We start from the raw sequence: 20,333 nt of genomic DNA, 5'->3' as shown, positions 1-20,333 counted from the left end.
AATATTCCTTGTAAATATCAGCTATTTCATAAACCTAAGAGCATTTTGAATTTGAGATGAATATTTCGATATTTGACTAGTTGAAGCTGGGCTGTAGAATTTCTCTCCCGAATCGCCAGTGTGGCGTATAAGTAGTTAGGTGAGACTTGATAAATATTGATAGACTTGAATATCTGATGCCCTTTAAGGGGTATATGCCGAATAAGAGGAATTATAGGAACTTCAACTGTGGCGGCGATGCTTGAGCTTCTCTGAATCAGGTGTTGCAATGCCAGGTTGGAATTAGCGTAAATTAGACTTCAATTTACAAAGAGGTTCTAAAGCAAAATTATCTAAAACGTAATGTCTGAATAACATCGAAAACTTTACTAAAGGAACACTATGGTAAAGGACTGAGAAGCAAAGCTATATAGATAAGCAGCCTCGCGTGTCTCTCACAATTTCAGAGTACTGTAAAATTACCAAAAAATGAATTCTAGCACAACATCAAATCACAGATCAGCATCACGACACATTTCACTAAAGCAGCACTGCACTTCAAATATAACGCTGCTAAAATCTCTGGGACTAGGGTAAACTATGGACTACTCTAAGAAACAAAACGGTTTACGTTCAAAAGTTTGTCTTGAAAGCGTCATCATGTGCTCGCATCGGCCGTGTCTGCACAAGAACCTTCTCGGTAGCAAGCAGACTCGTGGTGTTTGTTAAGATAAGACTTCAAAGCAAAGGATTTATTGCATCTTTTGCACTTGAAGTTTTTTAGTTGCGAATGAGTTTGCATGTGAGCTCGTAAATTAGAGCGGTCAGCAAAAGACTTGCCGCAATGCGCGCAACCGAAAGGCTTCTCACCAGTGTGAGATCGCATGTGGCCTTGCAGGAGCCACGGCCTAGAGAAGGCCTTGCCACACACGCCACATTTGTGATTTAAATTATGAGTGAGCACATGCATCGCCAGAGCTGGCATGCTCACATAAGCCTTGCCACACACATGACATCTGCGGGCATTGCCTGAGTCTAGGGTGCGGTGCGTTTGCTTGTGTCGGGAGAGGTTGGACGACGTTGCGTACTGCTTGCCGCACTCGGAACACGTATAGCGCGGGCATCCTGTCAGCTCAGACTTTATACGCGCTCTGCCGTCTTCCAAACTGTCAAGTGGAGCCACGTTTTCGGCATCACTGCTCCCTGTTGGTGAAGGTGCTGGAGTCGTCGGTTCGCTATCGTAGGCCACTTCGTAGCTTGGACTCAAAACGAGGCTGACGGCATTCGGAAAAGCTGGTGCCGATTGGGCGAGTTGAAGTAGGTCATGAGCAGCTTCAGTTTCTTCGAGCGAACGTAAGTGGACAGGAGTGAAATTTTTTGGGAGCAAACAGTTTCTTCTGAACGGAGTCTCGTATTCTAATATGCTTTGATGAGAGTCATAATTCCCTCTGTGCTCGATTTGTGTGGCACTAGTATCGCCTGCCCGCAGGAATTCCTGGTTGTACTGCTGGTTGTACCGAGGAGGCTCTTGCTGGGGCAGGCGAGAAAATTGGTCGTCTGGTTGCTGAATTTGGTGTTGATCATAACCCTTATTTTGTAATGCCATGATATTTTGTTCGTTCAACTGCTCATCTCGGTTGATTGGTGAAACTTGAAGTGGACCTTGAAAATGTTCGTAATGATCTTGATTTTGTTGTCGCGTTCTATTCTCAATCGATTCTGACGGAGGTAAGCTCGTCAAAAGTGATTCGTTGGTCCAAACGCATTTGTTTAGAGATTCAGTTTTAGTCTTGTACAAGCACGACTCATTAATTTTCGCACTACATTTCGATAAATTCGGAAAAACTTCTTTGTGAGCATGATTTTGGAGGGCGAAATTTCTCTTCTGCCGTTCATTTAGACAACGCCGCTTATCAACAGCCAAGCCTTGCAGCTTGCCTCTGGATTCGTGGTAAGTCGACCGAATAATGCAATTGGTGTTTCCTCCAAATCTCCCTCGATTGTTCTGCTTACTGCTGGAGTCTATGGAACTAATAATTCTCTCTCGCTGACCGGCCTCGCTGAACGTCTTATGGAGTTGTGTGTCATTCGGATATGGCTTGAAGACGTCATTTGGAAGTGCAGGTCTCTGCTGGTCCGGAGGCGCGTCAGAGTAAACATGGTCTGGAGTGGTCTGAAGAGGCGCGTTGAAGTAAGCGTGGTCTGGAGTGGTCTGGTGAGACGTGTCGGAGTACGCGTGGCCTGGAGTAGTCTGGTGAGACGCGTTGGAGTAAGCGTGGTCTGGAGTGGTCTGATAGTATTGCAACTTGACAGTGTACGTCCCACCACGTCCCACAGTATCGACCTCCTCCCACACTCCTGCAACACAAGACATCAATCAGCCATGGACTAAATTCGTCATGCACTTATATTTTGATATAGTGAAATTTTTGTTGTCCGAGAAAGAACCTAAGATGAGGTCAAACAAATTAATTACGAAACTAGTCATGTTGCCGAATGATTATCTACAACATAGTAGCTGGTCCAAGTGAGAAAGGGGAATGTATCACCATCTATATGGCTATTGCTATCAATTTTCTAATTAGTACACCGAGAAAATTCGCCAAGTTCATATTTTTTATTCGCCTCACCTTATGGCAAAATTTGCACGAAAACTTCTTCACAAAAATGTTCACCAACAAACAACCGAGCGATGCGAAAGTAGCCTAAGATGTAAACTCCTTTAAACTGGAATTCTTGTAAATTGCATGGAGCTATTTGAATGCCAAGAAAGAATTCCTAGAAAATAAGTATGATTTGATCGATGATAAAATTGCCCGAGTTCCTAAACGTATGAATTATCGTGAAATAAAGTAGGAGCCAAACTCGTATTAATCATCTTAATATTTTTACACTTCAGTAAAATTTTTACGAATATCCCAGTTTATTTTCGGTGCAATCGCTCGCCACGTGTCGAGTTATTGACTTTACGGACATGTTTAACTCAAGAGTCTCCTTAAAAAACTGTCTTTTATGTACAATAAAGTAAGCCACGGCACGGTCTTCTTGCTGCTTAAACTATGCTTGAAATCAAACCATTAGTTTAATTATTTATATGCATACTGTTTGTTAATAAAGAACAAAACTGCTTGAAGCTGCAAAAAATATTGCCCAAGTCATTTGAATTGAATTAGTAAAGTGGCTTGTGTAGACGACTGCATCACCAAATTAGCGGATATATTTAGCAAGATCGAAGTAAGTTTTCGTAACTTTTAAATTTTATGGCAGCGAGAAGAACATGTAAAAACAAGTCTTTGCTTGAAAACTTTATTTTAGTCGCATCCTTTACGGACAATGATCTTTATTTGCGTGCAATGTCCATAACAGCCAAAATACGTCACAAAAGTCTTACGACAGTCCAAAATTATCCCGAAATTCTGAGATTATCTCAATGCAAATAGCATTTCATGGCAATCAGAACCATTAACTTTTCTTCAAATTACCCAAATTACCCCCTTAACTTTCATTTGAATACAATTTCAACTTTCCTGAAGGCTGTATACATTCATGATATAAAAAAAATTTGTTGAGTCAAAACATATTTTTTGACGATGTTAAAGACTGATCAAAATAGTGTGTCTGTTTCACAAGATTGATTTATATGTATAAAACTGAGGTGATAACCTTGTACGATATATCGACATAAAGTTGAATTCAGGGAAGTAAAGAAGAAATATAGTAGATATCTGAATTTAAAATTTTTAATTCTGATCTAAAAAATAACACTAATATCGACAAGTTTTCTTTGAACAATTAATGCATTATCGCGAAATTTCTTCGCTATTATTCTTGCATTCGTTGAACAGGCCTTCGTGGAGTTGGTGAGGAAGCAGAGCACTTGCGCTGGGTCGAATCAATGCAGCTTGCCCTTATAAATTGCCATGTCTGAAATAAGGCATTTATTTTACGCCACAATTTGCGTCTACTTGCATTCGTGGCTCAGGAGCAAGAAAAAGTTACCCGCACAAAGAACAAGAAAAGGAGTCGGATCGATGGCCTCGCAGGGAAGAGATACTGGCGGACAAATGTTGTTGTTTGCCGCATGGAATACCAGGCGGAAGAGTAAGCTCATGGATTGTCGAAAGAACAGGTCCATATTGTAAATTCCCATCAGAATGTTACTAATAACAGGGTAGACAGCTTTTTGAAACATGTTTACATCGATCCAAAAGCGTATAAGGACATACGTATATTGTTTCATTATCTCTTCAAAATTCAATGAATGGCTTCAAAGTCAAAGAGTCAAACGTCAATGTCAAAATACGGTCCGACTTTTAATCAAGTTCTACGAAAGCATCGCAAGACCATGGCTCATAGGATCACGAAAAGATGAGTACCAACTAAATCCAGTCTCAAAGCAGCCTGCTTGATGTGAGTGGCGAAAATTGGGAATAAAAAACTTTAACGAACAAACCTTTGCACTACAAAAAAAATTTTTAAAGGCATTCAATTAAGCTGGTAATCTAACGAAATGAACCTGTGGGCAAGAGGCAAAATATGATTTTTATATATTTTATATATTTATAATATGATTTTTTCAACTTTTAAAGGATTGTACATATTTTTAAAGTGAAAAGAAGGCCGTTTATTTGCTTAAAATTCTAACCAATTTATATTAATCAAAATTCCAGCGAAAAGAAACTGAATTATTACCAAACATAAACTTATACCACGTTAAAAAGGCGATTCCACAATGTAGTCTAACCCCTATAATGCCTAAATTTTACTAACAGACTTCAACGCGTCAATTGTTTGAATAATGAGTTAATTTTTACAAACTTCGTAACAATAGCGTTGATTTCCGAGGCGCTTTCGTCAAAAATAACATCTAATTCCGAAATTTACCCCAATTTTATATTCAAATTAACTTCATCAATGTTGCGTCATTTTAAGTAATCGTTTGAATTGCGTCCTCAATAAAGATATTTCTCTGCTACTGCCGCCCCAACAGAAACGTTACCGACAGCGGCGCCCTCTGACCAGCTTTTAGTCAGCGACCCACGACAGCAAATCGCTGACCGTCACGAAACCTGGGCACGCAACGGCCATCATGCACGGCTAGACCTTTAATATAATACGGTATGAGGAGGTCATTTGCTGGATCATGAGAACATTTTTTCTCCTGAGCTGCTACTCTTTCTTCCGCGGACTTCAGTAAATTCTTTCTCGACATTTAGAACTGCTCGACTTGCCTCATAACTTGAGACTTTATGATGGATTCGTAAACCCAGTTGCAAGTTTAGCGAGATAATTGATAACAATTTTGTTGTAATGGCATCTTTTTTAATTAAAAAAAATTCGAAACATTTTTGCGCCGGACAAATAATCCAACGCTGTGGAGAAGGAATTATTATGTTTTGATACCTAAAACGTGACTATTAGCGCTTGTGCTTTTTTGAATTAGTAAAATAAATTTGAGGTTAAATGAATTGCGTATATCTAAATATCTAAAATTTACTAGCTGTGAAATACGTAACAATAACTATCCGGCCCATCTGTTCAGACGAAACAGAAACCTACTATATAAGGACCATGCATAACATTTCCTCAAACTCACGTGTCAGAGCTTGTTGGTCGATGGCGCTTGCAGAACTCAAAGCCATTGTGCGCTCAACTTTCTCCGAGAAGTTTACAGCTTTAGAACGGCTGCTTGGTAGTTGCTGCGTCCCTGGACGTACCTGCCCTTTGCTACACGGGTTTTCAGGATGAATGGTTCTCCTGCCTTTACATCGTCTTCCTTTGGTCAAGTGTGACCTGACACGAGTTGGCATCGTCCAACTCTTAGTCTCATTTTTACCAGCACGCCAATCACGCTGGCGTGGCAGGCCGGCCTTTCCTGTGCCCCCAACCAATCATTGCGCCAGCGGATTCACTCATATACTTGTCTTTTCAGTGCCTTATTCTTGTCATACTTTTCTGCTCATTTTGCCACGATACAAGTATTTCAAATCCCCTTATTAATTACACAAACAATTTACTTTGTAGATGAGACCAAGCCCATCTATGGAAAAGTTCAAGAGGATAGAAGTATCGAAAAACATCAATTATTCAGGCACAGTTTCCATAGACATTGATCGCTCTCTTTGCGCAGCTTTTAGCGCAGCTGCTTTGTACCTAAACTTAACTAGGGTCCTTGAACTATAAACCGCTACTTGATCTACTGATTTCACCACCTACTCTTCTTTTGATGACACATAATACACTTTGCAATCCTCATTCTCTATTATGCCTGCAACGTGCATTTTTCGTCTTTATATAAGCCTTTTCACTAGCATGAACCTCGACATTTCGCAGCGAGTCTTACAACTGAAACAAAGCTTGATTCTTTCTTAAGCTCACACAGCGGATGTATGGGCACCATCATCCACATTCAACCTTTGTTTCTGCAAGAGGCGTCCAACACTCAAATCAGAAGCTAGTTTATTCTGTGAGGAACGATTCGTACAACTCCAGCACTTCCTTATCTAAGCCACTCGACGAATGATGCTCCCGATGGCGGTTTCTCCGATGAATTCCGGCTGAAGCTTCCGGGAACTTCTTTTAAATAGAGTCATCACTCACAGCCTTTGGTTTGATCTTCTACACAGAACAATGTACGTACATCTCGTCTTAGTTTTGTTAACGAGGAGAAAATATACACGAATTCTTCACTTACTTATGACGAAACTCCGTACAGGAAATACCAAAGCGCCGAGGTTAATGACAAATTGTTAACTCTAACAAATATCATAGAGGCACTTTTTTCAATGTATATGTGTTTATTGCATTTACATATAGAAATTTGTATAGAATTCGAAAGGTTTCTCCATTTAACATCCAAATTTGAAACTAAATGCAAGAAAATTATATAGAAATATGTTTCAGAACATCATGTGAAAAGTTGGAAGGGAAAGGAGCATTTCCTGTTCAAGATTCTGAAGGAAAGAGTGAAGAAAACTTGCATCCTCTGTAGGAAGAACGTGGACAGTAAGATTAAAATATTGTATCTATCAAGGCCGAAAAAATATTATAATAATTAATAATATTGCTATCTGGAGTTATTGAGTACACAACTTAATTTTTAATGACATATGCAATATCTGACGTATATTTTCGAAAAAGTTCCCTATAGCTCCTCGCATCGAGCTGTATTGTTATTCTTTTTCAGAACTATGAAACTATGAAACTAGAACTATGAAACTAGATTCAGAACTATGATTCGAGGATCGAGGTACCTAGACGAAAACGAAGCTTACCATGATTAATGCGCGGTATTCTATTTCTGCATTACTAGCATGAACTTCGCATCGACGCAGCACGCTTGCCAGGTATGCGCTAAAACTAAGAAATTTAGTCTGCCTTACAAAATTGTATAGTAAAAAGAAAGCCAAAGAATTGGTAATTGGTAACTTGCATTGAACACATTCTCATTAACTTGGCTTTATAAAACATTTCATTTACATGAGTGTGCAAGGAAGGGTGAAGGGTGAAACCCAATAGTGAAGAAAAAGCAACAACTGTAACGATTTTCTTGACCAAGAAAGCCGCCTCTGTCAATGCAGCGGTGACACTTCGATTAAAGACAAATTAATTACCCGCAATATCAATTTAACACATCTATTTGAAGTATTTTGCAAGCTCACTACGAAATAGAGCGCGCAATTCTAGCATTCCTTTGGTCGGAAAATAATGTAGTTTTGAAATCAGCCTTGATACAGTCAACCCTAGACGAGTAACATATTTTAAATTTACGTGAAGTACATTTAAGTCCAACATAATTTGAGCTTGTGAGAAGAACATGACCGGTGTCTTAAACTAGATTAAAAACTCGCTTGTGTATTCTGATTTTACGCATCTTCAACACTCACGACTGTGAGTCAAGAGACTGGCCCGATAGAGTCACTACCAATAAAGCGATGGTTAATCCGTCACTTTATCGTGCTACTATAGGACAATCATTCCAGAACCCAGCCAGACCACATGTATGCATCGATCTTTGGTGTCCCAGGCAGGTTTCTTATTTTTTTACTGACCTCTCGGTAGCAAACAAATCAATGCCGGTTGATAATAAACACTGTAAATGGTTTCCCAATAAAAAATTAATCAATAAAATAGAAATAATAGGGTATTTCTCACCTAAGCTCCACTATGCCTGAACTCAGGACAAAACGCTCATGAAAAGTGAAATTCTTGCCCTTTTAACGAGTCAAAACGCCGTGTCAAACTATTATCAATGAAACACGTTCCCATCCCCTTGACATAATGTACAACTGTAAAATTCTCCACACAATCGTAAATTGAACTTAAATCAAAATTGTTCACTCAGATCCTCGACAGAACTCTGGAGGCCCGGAGCCTGTAGCGTTTAGCCTGTGGCGAAGCCACCTGTTCCAGCACTGCAGCAACAATTGTCTTTCCAGTCCCGAGCAACAGCACACCCGCGCTTCACTATCAACACCAGCCAAACAATGGTCGCGTAATTCATCTCACAATTAGGCACAAATATCATGACTCGTGGAAATCATAAGGTAAAATAGTAGCTTCTAACACTGTAAACATGAGATAATGTGGCAAGTGTAGGAAAAGACACGAAACACTGGAGTGAGTAACACGACTAGCGTGAGGCGGTGGCTGCAAGGAGATCGACAATGCGCACGCGTCACTACCGAGCCGCACTAACCTAACCCCGTCCCCGCCCGCCACCACTACTCGATCAATAGCTCGCTCTCCCCCGCACTCGAGTCGTTGTTGCCTCTTACTGAACATTAATTCCACTGAGCTGGAACACTGTTTGGACAACGCTTTTGAGTTGCCTAATTTCTTGCAATAACGTCCAAACTAATTTCCTTTGGTTCAATATTTACGACCAGAAACTGAACATGTTGCTTTGTAGGAAGAATGAAATCGCACAAACTGTGCATTTGCCAATTCTGCTCAGTGTCCACAGTACATGCGGCTGCTGATGCGACAACTCAACAGTCCTTTCGGCATGCCATCAATATTGCTAGCCTGCGTCTGCGTGGGGAACTCATTGGAGCATACAAGTATACTCATGGCTTAAACAAGGTCCCAGAAGGATTACTAGAATTTGAAACAAGAACCAACACCAGGGGCCACGGCTATAAACTAAAAAAACTGCGTTGTAACACATCCATGCGATAACATTTCTTCTCGCTTCGAGTCACCGACATGTGGAACAGCCTCCCTGATAGCATCGTTGACGCTCCGAGTATGAACGCCTTCAAAAACAGACTCGACGAAGCTATGCAGGTGCATATGTTCAGTCTTAAAATGCCTAGCAAATTACGGACCAGGCAATAAGTCCAGCAGCTATCTCAATCAATCGTCAGTTACGGAAAGATCGGGTTCCAAAGGCCGGATCCCTTGTGAATCAAGTCACGGGAAATTCAAGAATCGGCAACAGGCCATGGGCCTATTTATTCAGTGCCGAAATGTCTGAAGGAGCTGCAGTGGTTCAACTAGGTGTGTTTCTTCAATACAAGTTTTTCGTTAAAACATCAGTTTTTAGTCTGGCAGGCATTTTCCGAAATCAATTTAATAAATATAAAAATAGACCTTTCTTTAGGCAAATCCTCCATGTGCAACCTAACATTATAACATTGATTTCAATTCACTGTAAAACTGAAGTTGCAATTTGCAACTGACATTAACATCGAAATTGTCAATTGAAAGTTTTTCCTGTGATTTCAATTAGTGGACGAAAGGAACGTGTTAGCTGAATTCGTACCAGCAAGCGACTTAGCGATACTCTCAGTTCTTTGTAATATGCCAGCGATCACAGCAAGACTAGCCTAATAGGTCGTCATTCAGAGAAGAACAGTTGAATATCTACGCCACTCAAGCGATTGCCTTCATAGATTCTAGGCTTCGTATAGAATAAAAATTTCCATCAAATCGTATAAAAATTTATTAATGGAATGTCGAGGTTTTTAATACATATGAAAGAAGACGAATGTGCACTTATGTCCGTGTAAGTGCTATGAGATAAGGAGTCGTCATTTGTACTCCAATTTGGAGACACAAAACATTTACAAACATTTGCAAAAGTTTTGCAAAAATTTACCAATTTTTAACACATGATGTATAATCTAACACGGCGAGAAAATTGCGTATGACAAAAAATGGAGTAGAAAAGTAAATTCTTACACATATTAAACTTTAATCAGACAGAAAACATTACGGAGAAGAAAACGTGCAATCAACAACAAAAAATGAAGTAACGCATGATAGAAAAAAATTCTCCTAGCGGTAGTATGAGGAGGAGCGATAACACATAAAAACAAAGTAAAACAATAAACTTCTTGTAGAAGATGATAAATGTTCGATGAAAAAAAAACATAACCCTTCCCGTGCACTAAAGATTAGGATTTTCGAAAAACTAACGAAGTTTAACAATCAATTTAAAACGTGCAATAGCCCCACCCACGAGCCCAAAACTTAGGAGCGGCTGAGGAAATCCTCAAAATAAATCTATGTCCTCTAGGATATTTGCAGCACACGCCACGGCCGCGTGTTGAGGTGCAGCTCGTCCACAGCCCAGCCTGAAAAATTAATTCTTAAAGCATGTCTTAATTATTTTCACACTAAGAAAAATGAATGGGTTATACTGTCAAAATAGTGACACATTTCTGTAAATGGCATTGATACACCCGTTTTTCGAGCCCAATTGGGTCAGGATGACCCATTTAGGAGCAAAAATTGCATCTCCTATTGCATTGCATATTGCAGAAAGTCTGCCTTATTTCTCTGAGTGCATTATGTCTTTGTAGAGTTTCAGGCTCAAAATTATTAACGCTAATTTGTAAACCTTGATAATATTTGGTACCTTACTAAAAAACTGCTAAAGTATACGAGATGAAGAAGGGCAAATTTCTCACAGGAGTCAAAGTAATTTGAGTAAAAGGAAGCAAAAGAAAACGGCAAATACGGAGCCAGAATAGCAGCGCACGCCGCGTCGGTCCTATACCAGTTGTGAAATTATTGTAAGTGGGGAGAGAACCTCTTGGGGAGACACTAAAACAACTGTCTTACAAGTCTTACAAAAGTGACGCTCATCAGAACGTTTCACAGGACAGCAAAACTGACCTTCTTTGATGAGCGCTTCTTCCAGTCTAGGAAAAGATTGCGTTGCCTTCTCTCTGACGCGCTCCACATCACCATCGCTGAAACTCCCTGTCTGCTCATAAGTAAATCAAAGTGAAACCCTAGTAATTAGCATGCAAGACATGAAGAGTATATGCAAGACAAACATCTTCACGGTTTGCTAACTACATAGAATACAACAAAACATTTCATTTCCAGTCACACCTTTGAGTTTAAGGTAAATTTTTCCTGCCCAAGTAGTCTCTCTATTTCAAATAACGCAAGATATTTTAGCACTGAAGGTCCTCACCTTGCTGGCAACACGAGCTATATGCAGGGCCGTCCAGCATGCCAGCAGCAGCTGCCTGTCGGTGACGTCGTCGTGGAGCACAACATGCACGCGTCTCCGCGTCACGACGATCTGCATGCGTGTTTAAACGAAGCATTTTATTAGCCACTGGAAAATCGTTAACGAACTATTGTGAATTCATTATCAATAAGGAAACAACCAACAAATTATTTTGAATGCAGTGTGAACATAACCTAGGGCATATACTGTACATTGTTTGGAATAAAGATTGATGTTCAAGATTTCTTGCCTTTGTTTGGTATATCAAGCTATAGAAACCGTCACTAATTTGCTGACGGAGTTATGAACTAATGACTATATTTGATAGTGCCACCACAGGGTAACAAATCTCACCGCGAAATTGTCATCCAGTCGAGGTTTGGTCCGCAAGCTGTTGAGGAGCTGCTGCAAGGAGCTGCCCAGCTCAAGTCGCCAACCGGGACACAAGAACTCTGCTCACGCAAGCTTCATGAAAGCCTTCACCCAGACTTCCTTAGTAACAATTTAATAATAATATAATAATAATAGCGGTTCCTGCGTTAATTAAGCCGTAGGCCTGTCGCCGATTCTTAACATCGCAGAACGTTCACAGCTGATTGCGGTCTCGAACTCGCAACTCACTGCTCCAATTCTGCTGTGCGCTACCGCCCGGCCTCCTTGCCAATTCTGACCAGAAACTGGCACACAGAGCTGGGATCGAACCCGCACCTCTGTGCTGCAATCATGGTTCTCTGAACTTTAACCCCTGGGCCGGACACTAACTTGGTAAATCAAACACTTATTGATATAATTCAAACTTCTAAACAACAACGGAACTGAAAGATCTCCTAATTTTACAGTTAATTGAGAGACCAAGGCTTGTTGTTTATTTTCCCGGATGTGACACGCTTAAACTTTCAACCAAAGTGCATGTGCACAGATGACGACGAAATTTATAGTGATAAAGTAAAACTTGTTCTAGATGATATTTGGTGTACACCTATGGCTGACGATAAAACATCTTGGACACGAGCTTCGAATGAAATAAAAAAAAAGCTTTCACAGGAAAGAAATGGAGGATACATATGGTATGTAGACATTAAAAAAAGTAGATTAAGGAAACTACCACCCTCGCTATATAATAGTTAACATTACACAATAACAGGAGAAACAATATAAAAATGGTAATATAAATGGCGGTGTCCGTGCTGATTTTGCTAAATCGGGCCGGTCGCCAATTCTATATCTGATTTTGCTAAATCGGGCCGGTCGCCAATTCTATATATCACAAAATTCAGAAATCTGGACAGCTTGCTGGGGTTTCGAACCAGCAACTCACTGCTCCAATCTTGCTATTATTTTAATGGCCCGGCCACCGCAACGATTTTGACCAGAATTGTCACAGGAAGCCGGGATCGAACCAGTAACTCACTGCTTCAATCTTGGTACCAAGAACTGTAACCACAAGGCCAGTCTGTATGAATGGTAATGCATTAATTGTATTAAGAGGAACATATGTGTGTCTTTGAAGTTATTGTTGGTGCATGTGAAGTGAAGAATGGTGAATACTAAAGTCATTTGCGATGCAATTTTTTTACCGGCAATCTCCCTCCTGTAATTATTAATAGATATAAATCATGTTATTTGATAGGTTTGGGTGAGTAGCTCTGAGTACAAATTTTAATAGTACTGTTTTGATGCAATGCGCCTCTTGTCAACAACACAAGGTGACACACACCAGCGCAAAAGGCAGAGCCTGTGAATAACGGCTCAGCAGCGTTAGCTTCTTGCAGCGGCATCACTGTAAAGGTGTCGGCAAACTGCTGCATGAGCAACAGTAGTCGTGGTCTGTTGAGCGTCCTCGCAACCACAGCTCGAACTGCCTGGTAGTTGCACAGCAGGTGCAGCGCCAGCAGCACCATAAACACAGACCACGTCATTCTGTAGGGTCAGTAAACAAACAAACAACAAACTGACAAAAACAGTAAGATATCTAACACATTATCATCTATTTTGTTATGACAGTAGATACCAGTGAAGCAACTCAAATGCATTTTCAAATTTCATATACAGTAGAATGTTGGAAATTAGGGCCACTTACAAATGAGACCACTTCCTCATCTTAAAAAAAACATGATATGATTGGAGTCAGATGCGTGAGGAGAGAAAAGTCTAATAAAAACTTTGCCTTACACAAAACTGTGCATGATAAATATAAACTATCAAATATGCATAGGAATATTTTCCTTACACAAGACTGTGCGTGATGAGTGGTAACAATACGAGTGATGTCAGCAGGGCAGCCAGATTCACAAGGGTTTCTTGACTGCCATCTTTAGCTGCAACATCGCCCAGATTATTCCGTCTGGCCTGATTTAATAAATAAAAATAGGTATATTACACCATGATTTTGATTATTCCACTTGTATATATTTCAATATTTTATTATTGATTCAAATGTCGTGGTGAACTGCAGACTAGGAAAATGCCTGTTTTATAAATAAAAATTTCTAATTTTAGCATGAATAATTTAGAGGAAAAAAAGATGGCTATTGAGACATAGGCTAGAACCCAGCAAATCTGCGCAGTTTTAAAGCCTCTAAGAATTTGCTGTTGCATGTTGGCTAAAGTGCTTCTAAGAGACGAGGAAGAACATGTTAGATGTTCCAAGCAACAGACTTTAATTGTTACATATTGCTAGATCATTATGCACATGCAATAATCAAATTTTAAAAAACTTCAATAATTTTTTTGTAAATTTGCTCACATATTAACCCTAATTGGATATCATCACTTTTAGATACATGCTTTACAAGTGAACTGGCAGAGAAATATTTTGGTTCTATCTGCAGTAAGATAGAACTTTGTGCAGTTAGATAGAACTTTGTGCAGTTAGATAGAACTTTGTGCAGTGAGATAGAATTTCGTACAGTGAGATAGAACTTTGGGCAGTGAGATAGAACTTTGTGCAGTGAGATAGAATTTTGTGCAGTGAGATAGAATTTTGTGCAGTTAGATAGAACTTTGTGCAGTGAGATAGAACTTTGTGCAGTGAGATAGAACTTTGTGCAGTGAGATAGAATTTCGTGCAGTGAGATAGAACTTTGGGCAGTTAGATAGAACTTTGTGCAGTAAGATAGAACTCTGTGCTACAAACTAAATACATTTCACAGCAGATTCACTGACTTGATGAGCTGTGAGTGCAGCTCGTGTGGCTCCTCCAGCAACCCCAACAAGAGCAGTGAGCACAGCAGCAATAGTGAGAGGAACTACAACAGGCATGTAGGGCACCAGTAGAGGTGTTGCTAGACGCAGTAGTAGCGCTACATCGTTGCTCACGTCTGCAAACAAACGCCATTGTTTGTTGTTGCTGTCCAAGTGCGTCCTGATATAAGTACACAAGAAATACTATTAAATTTCTAACCCAACAAATTGTGATTAAGCATTTAAATAATTGATAAATGAGGCATTAGACATGATAGACTAAGACAAAACAAGTAGGCTTTTAATGCACAATAAGTAGGTAGTAGTTACAAAATTAATCATCTGATTTGGAGGCTGTTGGTAATTTCCAAATTTGTTTTCAACTTCAGTGTAAAATGTTGCTGAATTTGGCTATTGGCGTACCAGCAAAGCATATTAGAGCAACAAACACATCACCCCTTCCAGCTTGCTGGTGAAACTATCACTACTCACCCTTTGAAGTAAGTGAAAGTAATGGAGGCCACCATTCCAGCACCCGTGTTGGTGAGCCACGTGAGTGTGGCTGCTAAAGCAGTGGAGCCTTCATGCCCCACACCCAGGCTTCCTAACGTGGCATGTAATGATACAGAGCCAGCCACACTGCTGCAGTATGCCTGTGTAGTACACATTAAATCAAGTCAAGAATTACATATAAAGATGTCATCAGGGACTAATGGTTCCATTGTGAATTTTGATGTACCATATATAAATAATGGGAACATATAAAATATCATATACGTAATAAAAATGAATATACCATAGGCATATACCTGCATTGTGTCCCAAGCTTGATAATGTAGGTAGTCTTCAGATACTGATTCTGGATAACCTTCAGGAAGGAAAGCTTCTCGCAGCCATTGAAGTAAGGATGCTTTCACACCATCACTGCAATTGGGCACAGAAAAATGCTAGAATTATAATGATGGAATGAAGTGCAACAGACCAAATGAATTGATCAATGCCATAACACTGAGTTGAATTCTGAAAAATTATTGTAGGCACTAGTCTATTTGAGGACTCAGAGGAAAATTCACTTGTTTTGATAACATAACCAATTATAATTGATGATACCTATAAGATTAACTGAACAGATTCAAATGAATCAAAGGAATCATTCTGAAATTCTATTTTGACCTCCACCCCATCCAAAATTTCCATTTCCGTGCAGAACAAATCTTAGGAATTTTTCATCATTACTTATTTCAGTTGTTTGCATGCATCCTTCCAACCTAAATGGTTTCAGTCAAATAATCATTGTTAACATTTCAATAAGATGACATTATCAACAAAATATATTCATCACAATGGAGGTACCGGTAATTAAAGATCTTAAATCAATTTATTCATTTCAGGTAACAATAAATTCAAAATATTACCTTGCACTCACTGCAGTCTCCTTGTCATCAATACACTTCAGCAAACCATTAGTTGACCTTCTCACAGTGTATCTAAAGACTTCATTGCTGTGACGAGACTCCGAGAATGTCCATAGGTCAAGCATAATCATTTTTCCAAGCCTTAAAAAATAATGTAACTCAATCAAACTTGATATGAATATCTTAATAATTTGAACACTTCCAATAAACTAGGTTTTCAACATGGAAAATAAAGGCACTACCGGTCCTGGTATTCTCTTCATGCTGCATAAAACTATTTGGAGGTAAAACAATTTATAAACATTACTATGTTACAGCAGAAGAGTTTAAGTGACCCATCTTGTCATGCCAACCAAATAATTTGCCTAATTATAGGAGTAAATGAGACTACTCTCCACCAATTGCAATTTGTATCCTATCTGCAATTTGGTGAAGGTACCATCAAACAGGTAATATGGGACGGGCAGGGTAATAAGGGATAGTCCTCTAACATTTTGTAGAAATGTAGCAGCAGCTAAACTGCTAAACTAATTAAAATATTGAAAAACAAAAAATGGTGGCTTAAAGTTTAACATTTTTCTATCTATGTAAAGCAAGTCAAGAAGTCATACTTTTACTACCTCTAAAAAATCCTTGAAAGAAGTTTGAAAAGTGAGATTTGGGAAAAGTACCTCTGCTAAGATCTGTAGCAAAAAATTATTTACCATATTAAAAAATTATACTTACATAAAAGTTGCACACAGGTGTTGGCTTTAAAATGTGACTGACACATTTGACGGAATTAGCATATTTCATTCCAGACAAAAATGGGGGCCATTTTCGCACAACGGGGTAATAAGGGACACCCCCCCCGCCCCCCCCCCTGGGTATTGGGTAATAGGCTAAGCCTAAGGGACTGTGGGACATTACAAAAATGCATTTACAGTAGAGCCTTAGACTTAGCACTTAGCAAAGGCCGCAGTTGACATAAAATCAATCAACAACAAAGAATTTTGATTAAATTTACCTTGCGTAGCGGAAAAATTTTACTTGTACCAGACTACCAGTTATGTTTATCTTAATAATATTAATACTTATCACATTACGTTTATCATATTAATAATAATCACATTATCATAAGAATAGTCCAGAGAAAACTCATTTGTCATTTCCGTTGCTTGGCCACATTTCACTTCCGCCAAGCCTCTCTCTTTCTAGAGTAGTCTCCTCCCATCCTAACGCCCATTTTCTTTCTTGCTGCCTGGCTGACACTTCCTTCCTCCCAATATTTTGTTAACCGTATCTTCTCTTCTATTAAAAGTCAAAAAAATTAACTTGATTTAGGGCCGAAACCATTGAACGGTCGACGTCCAGTAGCTGTTGTTGTTGTTTCCAGTTGGCAGTTTGTAGGTGAGGAAGTAGTCGCGTAGTGACCTCTTGTTACACCCCACACTCAGGATGATGTATGTTTTCAGTGAATTTTCCCGCGCATTTTCACTTTTTTTAAGCTATTGCTGTGCACAGTTGGCGCAATGTAATGAAAATTTATTATCTTCGCGCACGTGTTTGCGCAATCCCTTTAGGCATTTTTAGCGCGATTTTTGGGTCGGAAAAAAATCGGTTTTCCGATGCCGACCGCCAAAAATGGATTTCAGATTCGTAATCTACACCCCAAAAAACATATAATTAAAAAAAAAAACACCCTTTTTTTTGGATGTAGTTAATCTGCAATAATACTGAAATTTTCTCCAAAGTCATATGGCAACACTGAACACCGTCTGTTTACATCTCGTATGTATAACAGCCGCAGTTTACGATTACCGTACGTTCCGTATCCGACAAGGCGGACAACCGGAAGAGTCAGAAGTAACCAGGACATGTCTTACATTTTATTATTGTCAGTTCGACTCGCGTAGTCAATATACTTGCGTATATTGTCGTGTCGACTAAAATAGTAGAACTATTTTAGCTTTCTAAAGTACGGCGCACCGCGCACGGCGCATTTTTTTACCAACGTAGTACGGCGCACCGCGCAGGTCGTTAAAATGACAAAATAAATTCCCGCGCACCTGGCACATCTTCCTGACCATGGGTTACACCTGGACTCAGCAGGTTTAATTTTGTTTCAATGACATCTGGAGGCTTCATCAATTGGTCCTGCAGTCTTGTTTGCTGCCCAAGCCGTGACGATGCTCATCATGCTCATGCACTACAAGGAAGCCAGGCGATTTGTCAGTGTTAAATAGGCGACTGTAGCTTTAATTATGGCGCGTTGAACGTTTCTTTGAAAGTTGCCTCCACCAAGAAGTACTCGAACAGATGGGTGCAAAATACCCAAGGCCTGAACACTGGAGATTAGTGACTGACGCTCCCGACTAAACTGTCGGCATGAAAGGAGAACGTCCAGCACTACCGGCATGATGGCATTGGCATCAAGTGTCATGTACTCACTCAGTCTCATACAGATGACATGTGCGGCCCAGTGCGGGGCGATGTATGATCTGGGCGGGACAATGTATGATCTGGTATGTCTCATAGAACATGTACATAAATGAACAGGAACAGCTGATTCAGCTGATTGGCTGAAGTGCAAAACGGGTGGCGTACAAAAGATCCTTAAAACACGGCGGGGAATTGGGTGATTCCGTAATTTAATAAATGAATGAAAAACTAATTACGTATCTCTAAACATCACTGGCGCAAAAAAAACTCAGTCATGGGTGAACTAATAGTTCAACCGTGGTTAAACTAATATTTCAAAAATGAACACAGACTTCTATATTTTATTACCCTAAGGCACTTTCTCCATAGCATTGGAAACAGTTCACCAACGAGCAGACTTGGCTGCAAAAGACGCTGCTTTACAGGCGGCTGGCCGTGAGAGAGGCCGCGTTTTTGTCCGAGACGTACTCGCGGAGCATACTGTAGGTGGTTCTGATTTAAATTAACGGTTCTAACCAATCTTGTCCGACGGTGGCACGACAATACATGGCAAATTTGCGGAAGTTGACGTGCCGTAGCTTCACATGGATCAGTCATTCGCCACTTCAAGGTTCAGTGCGAAGTACCCGGACGCGGACGGCAGGACCCCAACTCCACAATCAATTAATAGCAAAGCGTGTAACTGTAAGAAGAACCATATTTCAATCTGAAATCAGTTTTATGAAACGTTCAGTTGTGTAGCAGAAACCGAGAATGGTCGTAGTCGTAGACTGAACTCATAGGGCTCAAAGCCTGCTGGAGCTGGCCAAGCCTGGCTTGGCAGGTCGCCGGGCCGGTGTAGGTGTTTGTGTTGCAAGGGGACAGGCCGCCGACAGGGGTGAGGGGTCAGCGCCTTCAGCTTCTAAGTGTGACCTGTTGCAAGACTGTACTCTGTACAACAGTACAAGTACAAACAAGTGCGGACTACTCCGAGTGCCTGCTAGATTTTTTAGGGTTTAGCTTTTAAACAGTTATTTTATTGACAAACCAGAGTGACAAACTGATAGTGACAAACCAGAGATTTTTTAGAATCAGTTCATTTTTAATCTCCTCATTTACTCAAGATTTAAACCAATTTCTTATGTATGATAATGCTGGTATCCATGATACTTTGCTTGTCTACTTATAGGACTCAAAAATGAACTTGAGGGAGAGTCTAAAAAACTCTCGGCTTTGCCACTATGATTGACATATAAAATAAAATAGGTATTATCAATTTTATCATTGTACTAACATTAGGGTAAACGCGGTATATTCCGACATCGTAGGTAATTCCGTCACCTCTCCAGCTTTTCCTTTATATTAAGCTTTGTTTTAGTTCCATGCGTTAGCCGTTCATTGATGGTTGGAATGGTGACGTCATACATTTGCGTGTCGAAATACTGCAAAAACACTAGGTCTTGGCCATCTAGTGGGAAAATATTGAGATCCAAAGAGAGACAATGCATGCCACTCTAAAGGCTTTTTAATAAATATGGCAACATTTTGTGACGTTTCATCGTTGCTGACTCGTAGTGAAGTGTTTTGAGAGTCATGTGAAGGCAACAGAACTTACGTAACGCATACGGTTTTTTTTATAGTTTTTCATTTCTCGATGCGTCCTTAATGTGTTGGAATATACCGCGTTTACCCTATGTTCATGCCTATTGCCTACAACTTACAAGGTTTAAGGCTACAGTCCCAACCCAACCCAGGATTGGATTTTTACTACTTGTTTCTGAAATCTCGCAGCTCCAATGTGACAAATTTTTAATACAATTAGAATCTTGCAGCCGCAGCAGCCCAATCATCGGAATCGTGAACAGTGACAGTGCACTTTTATTAAC

At 39.9% G+C, this 20,333-nt stretch overlaps 3 protein-coding genes across 3 annotated transcripts; all 3 read right to left on the bottom strand.

The window, feature by feature from the left end:
* Positions 1–218: 218 nt before the first annotated feature.
* LOC125178141 (transcriptional repressor scratch 1-like) lies at positions 219–2,004 on the bottom strand. Its single transcript, XM_047881237.1, has one exon. It carries the CDS (start codon positions 1,583–1,585, stop codon positions 638–640), a length of 948 nt encoding a protein of 315 aa, XP_047737193.1. The 5' UTR covers positions 1,586–2,004; the 3' UTR covers positions 219–637.
* Positions 1,600–6,261, bottom strand: LOC108673133. Its single transcript, XM_047881231.1, has 3 exons — positions 5,576–6,261; positions 2,036–2,337; positions 1,600–1,698 (listed from the first exon to the last, which is right to left on the bottom strand). Exons 1-3 carry the CDS (start codon positions 5,787–5,789, stop codon positions 1,600–1,602), a joined length of 615 nt encoding a protein of 204 aa, XP_047737187.1. The 5' UTR covers positions 5,790–6,261.
* Positions 6,262–9,909: 3,648 nt separating this feature from the next.
* Positions 9,910–16,316, bottom strand: LOC108673142 (RUS family member 1). Its single transcript, XM_018160926.1, has 10 exons — positions 16,048–16,316; positions 15,442–15,556; positions 15,125–15,285; positions 14,615–14,813; positions 13,680–13,798; positions 13,167–13,369; positions 11,804–11,901; positions 11,411–11,521; positions 11,104–11,194; positions 9,910–10,559 (listed from the first exon to the last, which is right to left on the bottom strand). Exons 1-10 carry the CDS (start codon positions 16,176–16,178, stop codon positions 10,498–10,500), a joined length of 1,290 nt encoding a protein of 429 aa, XP_018016415.1. The 5' UTR covers positions 16,179–16,316; the 3' UTR covers positions 9,910–10,497.
* Between the last annotated feature and the right edge of the window lie 4,017 nt (positions 16,317–20,333).

The sequence above is a fragment of the Hyalella azteca genome, unplaced genomic scaffold (assembly GCF_000764305.2).
Source record: "Hyalella azteca isolate HAZT.00-mixed unplaced genomic scaffold, Hazt_2.0.2 contig7398, whole genome shotgun sequence".
Taxonomy (NCBI): domain Eukaryota; kingdom Metazoa; phylum Arthropoda; class Malacostraca; order Amphipoda; family Hyalellidae; genus Hyalella; species Hyalella azteca.
Note: the sequence above shows the minus strand (reverse complement) of the source record. Positions and strands in the feature narration are given on the sequence as shown.